The 14451-nt window shown below is 39.1% G+C and overlaps 1 protein-coding gene across 14 annotated transcripts in view; it reads right to left on the bottom strand.

Moving 5' to 3' along the window:
• Positions 1-3316: 3316 nt before the first annotated feature.
• Positions 3317-14451, bottom strand: part of KLHL20 (kelch like family member 20) — a 142360-nt gene continuing 131225 nt past the window's right edge. For all 14 annotated transcript variants that reach the window (XM_047840427.1, XM_047840435.1, XM_047840431.1 and 11 more), the window contains 4 exons: positions 13681-13814; positions 12441-12649; positions 9229-9335; positions 3317-5011 (listed from right to left, as the gene is read on the bottom strand). In XM_047840427.1, the coding sequence (XP_047696383.1) occupies positions 4927-5011; positions 9229-9335; positions 12441-12649; positions 13681-13814 (535 nt within the window). In that variant the 3' untranslated portion in view covers positions 3317-4926. The remainder of the gene's footprint in view (positions 5012-9228; positions 9336-12440; positions 12650-13680; positions 13815-14451) is intronic.

The raw sequence follows: 14451 nt of genomic DNA, 5'->3' as shown, positions 1-14451 counted from the left end.
TCAGGAATCGGGAGATCATGACCTGAGCTGAAAACCAAGAGTTGGACACTCACCCAGCTGAGCACCCAGGTGCCCCCCAATTTGAGTATTTTATGTATGGGGTGAAGTAAGCATCCAAATTAATCATTTTGCATAAGGATATCCATTTGTTCTAGTACCATTTATTGAAAAGACTGTTGTTTTAAAAGTCAATTGGCAAAAAAAAAAAAAAAAAAAGGAATCAGAAGTCATTTGGCCACAGATGTTTATTTTGGGACTCTGAATTCTATTTCATTGATGTCAGTCCTTATGCCAGTACCACACTTTTTTGTTTTTTTTTGTTTTTTTTTTTCAGTTTATTTAGAAAGAGGGTGCGTGCGAGCAGAGGAGGGGCAGAGAGAGAGGGAGAGAGAATTCCAAGCAGACTCCATGCTCAGTGCAGAGCCCAACATGGGTCTCGATCCCACAATGGTGAGATCATGATCTGAGCCAAAATCAGAAGTCAGATGCTTAACTGACTGAGCCACCCAGGCCCCACCGTACCACACTGTCTTGATTACTGTAGCTTTGTAGTGCATTTTGAAATCGGGGAGTGTGAGTCCTCCAGCTTTGTCCTATTTTTCAAGGTTGTTTTGATTATTCTGGGTCTTTTGCATTTCCAAAGAATTTTAAGGTCAGCTGGTCAATTTCTGTAAAAAAAATTAGCTGGGATTTTGATAGGGGTTGTGTTGAATCTGTAGATCAGTTTGGGGAGTACTGCCATCATAATTATATTAAGTTTTCTAATCTATGTACACGGGATATCTTTCCATTTCAGAATTTCCATTTTAACAGTGTTTTATAGTTTTCAGCATACAAGTATTGCACTTTTATTTTTGTTAAATTTATTCCTAAGTATTTTTTTATGCTATTGAGAATGGGTTTTTTTTCCAAAATAAGTGAAAATTATTTTATTTTGTATAGATAAGTAGCCAGGCAGTTTCAAAGTAGAGTTACATGTACATCTGTTCTACATAATGACAGGAAGATAATTTTATGTGTTTTGTGTTTTTAAAGATGCGCCTTTCAAAAATATGCTTGCACTTTTATACATTTGGATTGCTTTGTTAATTTCATTTTTTGGATTCTTTGTTGTGAGTATATATTGTTCTTGTATTGTGTGACCTTGCTGAACTTGTTTATTCTCATTTTTCAGTGAATTCCTTAGAATTTTCTGTATACAAGATTCATGTTGTTTGTGAATAAAGACAGTTTTACTTAATCTCAATACGGATGCCTTTTGTTTCTTTTTCTTGCCAAATTGCCTTGGCTAGAGTCTCCACCGTAATGGCAGATAGAAGTGGTGAGTAGTTTTTTTTTTTTTTCAATATATGAAGTTTATTGTCAAATTGGTTTCCATACAACACCCAGTGCTCATCCCAAAAGGTGCCCTCCTCAATAACCATCACCCACCCTCCCCTCCCTCCCACCCCCCATCAACCCTCAGTTCTCAGTTTTTAAGAATCTCTTATGCTTTGGCTCTCTCCCACTCTAACCTCTTTTTTTTTTTTTTTTCTTCCCCTCCCCCATGGGTTTCTGTTAAGTTTCTCAGGATCCGCATAAGAGTGAAAACATAAGGTATCTGTCTCTCTCTGTATGGCTTATTTCACTTAGCATCACACTCTCCAGTTCCATCCACGTTGCTACAAAGGGCCATATATCGTTCTTTCTCATTGCCATGTAGTACTCCATTGTGTATATAAACCACAATTTCTTTATCCATTCATCAGTTGATGGACATTTAGGCTCTTTCCATAATTTGGCTGTTGAGAGTGCTGCTATAAACATTGGGGTACAAGTGCCCCTATGCATCAGTATAGAAGTGGTGAGTAGTTTTATATTGTTCCTTAGTGGGGAAGCATATTTCATTATTAAATATGATGTTAGCTGTAGGTTTTTCATACATGCCCTTTGTCAGATTAAAGAAGTTCTCTTCCTAATTTGCTGAGGGTTTTTATTATGAATGGCTGTTGGATCTTGTCAAATCTTTTTTTTTTTTTTGCACCTGTTGAGATAATATATGATTTGTATTTCTTTTCACTTTCAGTTTCCGGTTCCTCATATGAAGAGCTTAGAAGTAGCCACTGTGTCCCTAACAAGGAAAAAGCTGAAGAGATGGAGAAAGCAACAGTTCTTCTTGGGTCCAGAGAGAGGGAAAGATACAAGATAAACTGCGTCCCCCTAGTTTGGAGAGTGGTATAGAGAACAATGGATTTGGAATCGGGATGTGGTTTGAGGTTCAGCTTCCACCATGTCCTTTTAACTTTCTAAGCTTCAGTTTACTTACTAATAAAATGAAGATGATTGCCAGCCCAACCCAACTCCAAGATTCTTCGTAAAATTGTGGAAATCACTATGCAAATAAGCTAATATTCTTTTATAGCAATGTCATTTATATAATAAGTACATATTATTCAGTAATAAAACTGGACCACTTTCAGTGGAAGGAAAAAATAACTCCTTAGGCTCCAATGAACACTTTGGCCAGTACTGTAGTTGCTGGGTTTCTGCTCTTGAATCACTGTCCTGTGAATTGCTCCTACTGGGAACTTGGCTACTTATGGAGAGTCTAATCCCTAGGATTTTGTTCCTGTTCTTACTCCTCTCCTTTTCTTACAATTTATGCAATAGTAGAGTCTTGGGAAATACGTGATTTTGGTCTTAAAGACTAACTTGATACAGTACTGTAAAGATCTCATAAAAGTGTTTATAATTTTTTGATGTTACATACCAGATTTAGTCAAAGTCTGTTAGTATATTTAATTCTAGGCCCTATTTCAAGTAGGCTTGGAGTAGCAGTGTGGCGTAGAAAGAGAAATGGAGTGGGAGTTTGGGGAAATGTTATTTAATGTTGGTTCTATTCATTGACCATATTTATTTACTCTTTGTGAGGACTTCTTTGGTTTTCATTCTTAGAGCAAATAAATGGGTTTGGCCCACATGACTGTTAGGAGTTCTTCTGGCTCAAAAGTATATAATTCTTGAGTGCTCCACCAGAAAATAAGTTTAGAGGTTAGGTGATAAAATACTATTATATAAAATATATAATAGGGGCACCTGGGTGGCGCAGTCGGTTGAGCGTCCGACTTCAGCCAGGTCACGATCTCGCGGTCCGTGAGTTTGAGCCCCGCGTCAGGCTCTGGGCTGATGGCTCAGAGCCTGGAGCCTGTTTCCGATTCTGTGTCTCCCTCTCTCTCTGCCCCTCCCCCATTCATGCTCTGTCTCTCTCTGTCCCCCCCCCAAAAAAATAAACGTTGAAAAAAAAATTTTTTTTTAAATATATAATAAAAATTCATAATTCTAGCTGGCAATCCTTTATTCCTTCAGGTTGAAAGTACTTACAACTTCACATATAGGAAATACAAATGATATAGAAACTAAATAGCAGAGACACAAGCACTAAAAAGCATTAACCAAAACTTGTTTTATGGTAAATACTACCTTTATTTAAAAAAGTTATACATGCTAGAAAAAAGCATAAATGATACATGTAAACAACTGTTTACCAAATACTTAGTTCTTTTCCTTGTAAAGGTGCAAATGATCTTTAAATGTAAACACAAAGTTGCCAAACATTTTTGTAGTTGGGGGGAGGGAGGAGAAGGTTATTCCTTTTGGTTGTGGTTAAAGTCTTATTCAAAGATTTTCCTGCAAAATACACTGAAAAAAATTGCTCTATGAACACAATGATAAAACTTTGACCACTGAAATTTGTATCATTTTTTTCCTTAAAAATTTTAACTTTTCACCAGAAAGTGCAATTTGAGAGAAGTAGTTAACAGTGGCTTTATAGAATGAAGATAATGATATATAGTTTGTATAAAAGAACCAAGGTTTTATTAATAAAATGCCTGTTTTACTCATTAGCATGTACTATTACACAAACTGAAGAATTCATTCTCTTGGAGGCTGTGATTATAGGTCAGCCTCAGCTTCAGCAGGCCTGAGCGTCAAGTGTAAATTGCATAACAGTATTCACTGCTGGGGAGAAGACGTTTCTCCCTGCTGGTCCTTAGTAGCAATAAGGAAACAAGAAGGAAAGTTGTTTCAGTCAGTAATATTTTTGAGCAAAAAGTCTTGCAGAGTAGCACATGATTCTATCGGAGGATTCTCGACAGCATATAAGAATTGTATAGTGTTTTTACAGAGGCACTGAGCAGAGCTCTGGAGCTACCAGAAATTCTATGAAAATACCATCTTGAAAAAAGACTTTAAATATAGTGGAAAACAAGTTCGTATGGAAGGAAACAAGATGCAAACTTCCACTGATGAAAACTTTAGTGTCTGAGTCCTGGTTTTATCTATCCAATATTCCTTCTGAGTTGTACTATTTAAAATGAGTGTTTCCTTTCTGTTTGTTTGTTTAATATTTTCAAGTCTTCTGGTGCTTAGTGCAAGGATGATGGCCAAATAATACAGTTTGCATCCCTATCTTTGTCACTGGTGGTCCTTGTAAGTAGTGGAGCCATGTGGATGGAGTGCCTGGCGATAACAACTAGATCGTGTACAGCCCTTCTCCCCTTATTAGTATTTTCAAACTTAGTATCTTAGAAATTAACTTTTGCTGCTTGGGAGTTTTTTACCTTTTTTTCCTATCCTCTTTTTCCTTTTTTAGTGGGAGGAAGGTTAAATCCGAAGCAAAACAGGACGAAACAACAACAAAACCCAACAACAACAAAAAAACCTATGATAAATTAAAACCAAAAATAAATATTCTGCACAGAATTGAAAATTTTTGTGCAAAGGTGGCATCTTGCAGTTGAAGTACTTTCACTGTATTTATATTTCCATATGTTGAGGCACCGGCAAAGAATAAAATTTGTTCTAATGTTTTCTTGAGCTGTACAAAGCTCCAAAGTCAAAGCTCTTCAGAATACAGAGGAGCGTATACGACTGTCTTCTAGATGTTCACCATATATGGGATTCACAATGTGTCATTTTAATAACTCCTACACCACCCCCCAGCCGACGGTAATTCATCCCGCCATATAACCTGCAAAGAAAAATAAAATCAGATTTCAAAGTGGAAAAAACATTGTTTCTTCTATAACTTAGATGTTAATAAAACACGTTTTCTATCACAACTAATATTTTTATTCTTTTAAAAGTTAATGTGTTTATTTTGACACAGTGGAAGAGAGAGCATGAGCAGGGGAGGGAGGGGCAGAGAGTGAGGAGACAGAGGAGAATCCCAAGCGGGCTCCACACTGAGCCCAACACAGGCCTTGGTCTCATGAACTTGTGATCTCGTGACCTGAGCCGAAATTAAGAGTTGGACGCTTAACCAACAGAGACACCCAGGCGCCCTGCACAACTAATTTCGCTTCATACATCTCTTCCAAAGATTAGGAGCTGGAATTGAACACTGGCAAGTAGCAGAATTATTTAAGACACTGGCTGAAAAGGTCTCACTTATAGGATACTGTTTTAAGAATAAGAGCATCGTATCCACATTTCGCATCATGACTTTAAAACTTTACACCTAAACTGATTTCGAACAATTACATAGAATCATATATTCTACATTTTTGTGTCTAATTTTGACCATGGCTATATGATTTTCCTACCCACACTTCCCTCTGCCTAAACAGCAACTATTTTTATCCTTTTGTCTTCTATGTCTTCTTACAAGCCTCCTCCTTTATGGAACAAACCTGGATAGGAGTGAATAAGGTCAGCATCGAGTTTGTGAACAAGACCATCTTCAAAAGTACAGATTTCCATGGAAAAGAGGATTAGATTCTTACAGCTGTAAGGTAAAACTGGTTTTAAGTCTGAGACAAAAATGGAGATCGTAATCTCTCAAAAGATGGTTCTTAAGAATTTCCTAAATATTGGGGCACCTGGGTGGCGCAGTCGGTTAAGCGTCCGACTTCAGCCAGGTCACGAACTTGCGGTCCGTGAATTCGAGCCCCGCGTCAGGCTCTGGGCTGATGGCTCGGAGCCTGGAGCCTGTTTCCGATTCTGTGTCTCCCTCTCTCTCTGCCCCTCCCCCGTTCATGCTCTGTCTCTCTCTGTCCCAAAAATAAATAAACGTGGGGAAAAAAAAAAATAAAGTCACAGACACTTGATTTAAAAAAAAAAAAAAAAAAAAAAGAATTTCCTAAATATTACTTGGTCATATGTTACTAATTCTATCTAGTGATAGTTACTGAGAAACAGGTCATTACATAGGATCATAGTGATTAAGCAGTCAGAAGAAAATTTGGCTATCTTCTCAAATTTCCACTAAAAAAGGAAGCGGAGTGTGTAAGAAAATATGCCACAAGGGGGGAGGGGGCTCCTATTCATAAAAACCTCCTGCTATCTCTCCCTTACCTCTATTGGGTTTTGCTAAAATGTTTACCTTTGCAGTGAGGCCTGCTAGGCTATATTTTAAAGTGGAAACTCCTCCTTGGACACTCCCACCCCCTTTGCTAGTCACCATAGAGCTTCTACCCCCTGATATGTTACTTCCAGTCTCAGAGAAGTTTGTTTGGGGTGCCTGGGTGGCTCAGTCAGTTGAGCAACGAACTTTGGCTCAGGTCGTTATCTCATGGTTCGTTGAGTTCGAGCCCTGCTTCGGATCCTCTGTCCCCCTCTCTCTATGCCCCTCCTCCACTTGCACTCTTTCTCAAAAATAAATAAACATTAAAAAAAAAAAAAGAAGTTTGTTTTGTTCACTGTTGTATCCCAGGGTCTAGAACACTCACTCAGTAATACTATCTTTACTTAATGAACCAAGATTGTGAAATGTGATGCAGAAGCCCAAAGTGCTACAATATCTGACTTTTAGTCTGACTTCAGTATTGTGACCAAGTCTTACAGAGACATGAGAGAAGCAGAATCCAAAGCTTGTCATTTAAATATCTGTAAAAGTACGGCTTTCCCAGACATGAAGACTATAAAAAGATCTCAGTACATTCATTAACTGAACCTTCTAGAATGACGAAAAGATCTGGGTGGGTAGTTACAGGCTAAAATTTACAGAATGTCTACTTAGAATGCAGCAGGAATGGACTATGAGACAGACCCTTTTGGAATAAGGACTACAAAGATCTCAGCTTATCTTTCATGTTCATGAAAAAGATCTTTCAGAATGTCTTCTGCCTCACATCCCAGGCCAGACTGGGATCTGTGGTTCCCTTAAATGTATTTAGGCAAATAAGCCAAATTTATTGAGAAAGAAAACCCATGTTGCTTGGAAGGTAAAACTGTTTTCTTAGAAGGCTAATATTTGGAATTAAGTATAGACAGGAGGTACATCCAACCTATAGTATTAACATTTTGTATTAAGTTTGAGAATTAACTATATATTTGACATTTTAAGTTCTTGTAATATTTAAGCAACTCTGGCATATTAAGGCATCTATCAGATTAGTTTTGTGAATCGAGTGTAAAACGTGTGATTGAGTAAAGATCTGGACTTATGATTTTGTTTTAAAATTTAAGAGAATTTTGCTAAATTTGTAAAAATTTTTGAAAAAATAAATGCATGAGTTATCTGATTTATGTGAATTTATAAGAAGTACTTAGGAAAGATTTGTTAAGATTGTTAAGACAAGGATTTAAAAGTAAAGTTAATCCTATATAGTCTAACATAGTTAAATCTTTTTAAAAAAATTTTTTTTACACTTATTCATTTTTGAGAGAGACAGAGCATAAGTGGGGGAGGGGCAGAGAGAGAGGGAGACACAGAATCTGAAGCAGGCTCCAGGCTCCCAGCTATCAGCACAGAGCCTGACGTGGGGCTCGAACTCACAAACTGCGAGATCATGACCTGAGCCAAAGTCGGATGCACAACCGACTGAGCCACCCAGGTGCCCCAACATAGTTAAATCTCTTCAATAAAATGTAGACTCCTCCCTAAAAGTGACTGTTAAAATTTAATAGACTTTAAAATAGAATAATAATATATTTAAAAAGATTTTAATTAATTTTTAAAATTTATTTACTTATTTTGAGAGAGAGAGAGAGAGAGAGAGAGAGAGAGAGAGAGAGAGAGAATATCCCAAGCAGGCTCCATGCCAATGCAGGGCTCGATCCCATGACCATGAGATCATGACCCAAGCCGAAATCAAGAGTTGGTCACTTAACCGACTGAGTCATCCAGATGCCCCACTTGCCATTTGCAACAACATGGATGGAATTGGAGAATATTATGCTAAGTGAAATCAGTCAGAGAAAGACAGATACCATGTTTTCACTCATATGTGGAACTTGAGAAACTTAACAGAAGACCATGGGGGAAGGGAAGGGGAAAAATAGTTTCAAACAGAGAGGGATGCAAACTGTATGACACTCTTCAATACAGAGAACTGAGGGTAGATGGGTGTCAGGGGGTGGGGAGAGGGGAAAATGGGTGATGGGCATTGAGGAAAGCACTTGTTGGGATGAGCACTGGGTGTTGTATGTTAGCAATGAATCACGGGAATCTACCCCCAAAACCAAGAGCACACTGTATACACTGTATGTTAGCCAACTTGACAATAAATTATATTAAAACAAAATGAAAGTAGGGGCGCCTGGGTTGCTCAGTTGGTTAAGCGACCGATTGCAGCTCAGGTCATGATCTCGCAGTTTGTGAGTTTGAGCCCCACGTCGGGCTCTGTGCTGACAGCTCAGAGCCTGGAGTCTGCTTCGGATTCTGTGTCTCCCCCTCTCTCTACCCCTCCCCTGCTCACGCTCTGTGTCTTTCCATCTCTCAATAATAAATAAACGTTAAAAAAATTAAAAAAAAAGATTTTAAAAGCTTAAAGAAAACAATCAGCTTAAAAATGAAATAAACTATAATTTTTTAAAAGTAACTGCAATTTGTTTTTCCTGGGTATAAAGCTACCTACAAGAACACCAAAACATTGTGACAGATTAGGAGTGAAAGATCTAAGTTCCAATTTTAACTCTGTCGCTAACTTGTTCATTTCATTTCTCAGTGCCTCACTTTCCTCAGCTGCACACGATGAAGCTAGAGAGGAGACTTTTTTTCTGTGTTTGCCATCTCTATTATAAAACTGGACAGTTACTAAAGAGAAGATTTTGTAAGATGTCAGCCACTTTCGAGCAATGAAGTCAAAATAAGCCATCAAATAGGGGTAACTTGGAGCTCTCTTCCTAGTACCACAAAAGCACTTCTCAATGTACTGACCAGCCCGATTCTGATGATTATGCAACATTATGCTCATGATTTTCCAGTCAGCAGTGAGGTGATCTGCAATGTAGCTTAAACGTTACCTCCATGTATTTGCATCAGGATCAAAAACTTCAATGGTCTTCAAGTACGTTGTGCCATCGAAGCCTCCTACAGCCATGAGCTGCCCATTCACCACTGCCAGGCCAACCTGTAGGACCAAAACATAGTGGCTGCTGAAGAAGCCAGAGAATCACTGGGAAAATTTACACTAGTTTCTACATAAATCTTTACTAAAAGATATTTTTTAAGGCCTTATATTATGGCTTACTTGAATACGAGAAAAAAGTAATGGCAAAAATCTACTACATTGTTGGAACAATAAAATTATATATTCAATTAAAGTATTTACACAGAGTCAAAAACAGATTTTTTAAAATTTTAGAAAAGCATCACTGGGAGTAGGAACCTCCAAAGGGCTCTCACTTTTCTGGTATCTGCCTGTTCTAATCCACTACCTAAATTGCCACTAAAATTCTGTTTAAAATACCCATGCTGTCACTCTCCTCTAAAAACGAAGCCTCTCTACCGCCTAAGTTTAAAGTCCTTATCATGTTGTTCGGGCCCTCCAGAAACCCATAAGAGCCCATTCTAGCCTCACCTCCTTATGTGCCCTATGTTGTAATAATACTGATTTAACTGCTGGTCCCAGAAAATACCACACGTTTTCACACCTCCATACTTTTTTTTTTTTTAAGATTTTTTTCTTCTTTTTTTAATTTAAATTTTAGTTGGTTTACATATTGGTTTCAGAAGTAGAATTCAGTGATTCATCACTTTCATACAACACCCAGTGCTCATCACAACAGGTGCCCTCCTTAATACCCATCACCCATCTAGCCCATTTCTCACCCACCTCCCTCCATCAACCCTCAGTTTGTTTTTTTTTTAATTTCATTGTCTTTAAAGTATTTTCTTTTTTTGGGGCGCCTGGGTGGCGCAGTCGGTTAAGCGTCCGACTTCGGCCAGGTCACGATCTCACAGTCCGTGAGTTCGAGCCCCGCGTCGGGCTCTGGGCTGATGGCTCAGAGCCTGGAGCCTGTTTCCGATTCTGTGTCTCCCTCTCTCTCTGCCCCTCCCCCGTTCATGCTCTGTCTCTCTCTGTCCCAAAAATAAATAAACGTTGAAAAAAAAAAAAAATTAATAAAAAAAAAAAAAAAAAAAAAAAAGTATTTTCTTTTTTTAAACAAATATAATTTATTGTCAAATTGGCTAACATACAGTGTGTAAAGTGTGCTTTTGGGTTTTGGGGTAGATTCCCGTGGTTCACCGCTTACCTATACGACACCCAGTGCTCATCCCAACAAGTGCCCTCCTCAATGCCCATCACCCACTTTCCCTTCTCCCCCACCCCCTCATCCACCCTCAGTTTGTTCTCTGTATTTAAGAGTCTCTTATGGTTTGCCTCCCTCCCTCTCTGTTTGTAACTATTTTTTTCCCCTTCCCTTCCCTCATGGTCTTTTGTTAAGTTTCTCAAGATCCACATATGCACACCTCCATACTTTTGCACATTGTTCCTTGGCTGGTGTTTTCTCTCCCTCTTTTAGAGAATCTTTTTCTTCTTTTATGGCCTAGTTTACATGTGACTTTCTCTGGTAAGTCTCTTCACTGCCCTAAACACATTAAGCATATTCTCCCATGTTTTCCTATAATGCACGTGCTGTTACTATAATTTTTTTTATAGTTAGCTGTAAACATCTCAAGTTCCTTCACTAAATTGGGAGCTCCTTGATGAGTCGTCACACTCATTTTTGCTTTCCTAGCACACGGTAAGCACTTAATAAATATTTGCTAAAAACTGGTACGGCCACTCTGGAAAACAGTATGGAGGTTCCTCAAAAAATTAAAAATAGAACTATCCTACAACCCAGCAATTGCACTCTTAGGTATTTATCCAAGGGATACAGGTGTGCTGTTTTGAAGGGACACATGCACCCCCATGTTTATAGCAGCACTGTCAACAATAACCAAAGTATGGAAAGAGCCCAAATGTCCATCGATGGATGAATGGATAAAGAAAATGTGGTATGTATATACAATGGAATATTACATGGCAATCAAAAAGAATGAAATCTTGCCATTTGCAACTACGTGGATGGAACTACAGGGTATTATGCTAAGTGAAATTAGTCAGAGAAAGACAAAAATCATAAGACTTCACTCATATGAGGACTTTAAGACACAGAACAGATGAACATAAGGGAAGGGAACAAAAATAATATAAAAACAGGGAGGGGGACAAAACCTAAAAGACTCTTAAATATGGAGAACAAACTGAGGGTTACTGGAGGGGTTGTGGGAGGGGGGGATGGGCTAAATGGGTAAGGGGCATTAAGGAATCTACTCCTGAAATCATTGTTGCATTATATGCTAACTAACTTGGATGTAAATTTAAACAAATAAACAAATAAATAAATCTTTGCTAAATCATCAGAAAGTAGCAGTGAGAACAATAGGAGTGTGACTAAGAAGCTGTTAGCCACCAGTAATAAAGAGCCACAGGCATGGGAATGCTTTGACCTGCCGATGCGTACCAGTGGTATTCCCTGATTTGTGCGAACCAGAATTTACTCCCTTCTATCCTCACATCATGGACTCTTTAACTACTGCTGGCTTTTCCCACTTGTTGTCCGACATCGATGGACTCTTGACACAATCAGTGGTTTATGGATTACAGTTCCCTCTGAAGCAAACGTCCTAGGATGGATGAATTCTGTACTTCACCCTGAAAGTCTCGTGTAGTCACAGGTCATCCATGGTCTAGAACTTGACATAGGTCAGCCTGACCAGGTCTAGACTACAGATGGGATAGACTCAAACCTATTTGTGGGGACTGGTGGTGGGGCCAGGTATGTTTCTGCCTCAACATTTGAATTGGTGTGCCAACTACTTAGAATATTACCTAGAAACTAGTTAGAAATTAGTTAGGATGATTTAGCTCTAATTGAGAGGGATGAATATGGGTGAAGTTAGATAAGGTAGTGGATAAGATAGGGCAATGTCTTTTAGGAAAACAACTGATGAAAGATAAATCACAAAGAATAATTCTATCATTAAAGATATAATTGACTGAGATATTTAACCACCGGAGATAACAGCAATTAAGAGAAATTACTTTTTTTTTCCAAAAGCAGCAGGGGTTGTTTTGCCTAAATAGTGCACCTCCTTACTGTCCCGGTATTTTACAGATCAGAGCTCTCCCACACAACCGTCTCTTGGTGCTTTTTCCCCAAGTTTTCAGTAGCGAGGCACTTACTCCACTACGGCGGGATGTCATAGCCACCACTGGAGACCACTGGTTAGTTCTGGGGTTGTATCTCTCAGCACTGCTAAGCTCTGTAGTATCATCTCTACCTCCTACGGCATAGATCATGTCCTGATACACTGCACAGCCTAGGTGTTTCCTCCGGGTCCCCATAGGGGCTATGGTGTGCCATCTGTTTTCCTGAGGATTGTAGCGTTCCACTGTAGGGGGAAAAGTAGTAAGTGACCATTCAACCATTTCTTCTCACCTCTAGTTTTCCTCATAGCCATTAAAATTTTGTGATAACACATATTTTTGATACACAATCTGATTTTTGCTTCTGAGACGGACTTGTGTATCTTTCCACAATACCAATATAATCTCATCAGGGACGGGCTTGGTTTGGGTATGGTATGGTGGAAAGGTGCCTCAGTTCTAGTTCTGACAATATGACTCATGGCCTCACCTTATCCTTTTTTTTTTAAGTAGTTTTCACGCCTAGCACGGAGCCCAACTTGGGGCCTGAACTCATGACCCAAGCTGAGATCAAGAGCCGGACACCTAACTGACTGAGCCACCCAGGCGCCCCCACCTTATCTTTAAATGAGGAGACCGGACTGTAAGACCTGTAGGCACCATTCCATACTACTAATTTATTGTCATGATCAGACAGCTTCTGTGCTCTCGTACCCCTTTGCCTGTATTCTTACTGCACTATAAGCAGAAGACAAGATAAGTGACAATGAATCTGATGCGGGTGCCACACTAACAATATCCTTGGGCAAAAATATCCATTATCTCTAAAGAGAGAGGACTAACACATAAACCAGCTTACAGCTGTAAGTTTTTATTTATTCTTAGATTATAATACAGGTTTGTTTGTTTTGGTTTTTAAGGAGAGATGGTTGGGGGTGGGGCAGGGAAATAATCCTATTGGGAAAATAGTTCTTTTATTCATTATAAATTCCAAAGCTTGCAAAGAGAAAGGAGAAAGAAATATTTGGGGAATACAGTAGAACGCTATGGCTGCAGAAGGAGCCGAGGAAGAGCTGACAGTTGTACTCTTTTAGGGGGCAAATAATTTTCAATTATTTAAATAAATATATTATTATATAAATTATTTAAATTTTGTAATTTATATTTGTAATTTAAAATTATAGGATCACCTGGATTTTTATACTTTTTTGTAGGGTGACTCTCCTGAGGAATATGCTGCTTTGGGGGAACCACATTGACCTTGGAAGGGACTCACCTGTGTTGAGTGGAGATGTCCCATCAGAGCCACCTACGGCATATAAGAACCCTCCTAACACAGCCACAGCCACGCCTAGTCTTCTGGTGCTCATAGAAGCCACTCGAGTCCATTTGTTTTCCTTTGGATCATACCTGCAGTGAGGGAGAAACCAAAGACTGCACGCCTGTTTTGATTAAGTGAGGACTTTTTCATAAGATGTGAAACCATGCTGAAGATATGTTGGATACATGCTATGGTCACATGCACAGTGAGAATCTAACATAATTTACTTGGTTATTAGGAAGAGAAATCTTAGAGTTTGTGCCTGTGTCTGTTATTCAGCTGTTTCCTATACTCTGCCTTGTGATGCTAGGGCTAGAACTCTGAAAAGAGCATTTCTCCTCAGCCAAGCTGGCTCTCTGTTAGATTGTGCTGAGAGGAAGGACCAGACGCTGGAAGTCCAGGGCAGGAGAAGGGACAGGCTCCTTTCTGTGTGTTTGCCAACCCTGTCAGCCTTGTCTCAGCAAAGGCCCTTTCGCTCTGACGGAACCAGTGAATTGCAGCTTCTAGCCTTTTCCTGGCATTTCTAAAACTAGCCTTGTTGTGCCTCTTGGAGGTCTTAGTCATGGCTCTGTGAGGCACCTCCTCTGAGCTCCTGAGGTAAGAGTACCACAGCTGTGTAAGTCACCCCCAAACTTAGGGATTCAAAAATAATTTTATTAACTCTCCTGTTTCCATGAGTCAGGAATTTGGGAAGGGCCTCACAGGGAAGTTCTGGCTCAGGTGTCT

Source organism: Prionailurus viverrinus, chromosome F1 (genome assembly GCF_022837055.1).
Source record: "Prionailurus viverrinus isolate Anna chromosome F1, UM_Priviv_1.0, whole genome shotgun sequence".
NCBI lineage: Eukaryota > Metazoa > Chordata > Mammalia > Carnivora > Felidae > Prionailurus > Prionailurus viverrinus.
This window is presented reverse-complemented; position numbering and strand designations above follow the sequence as displayed.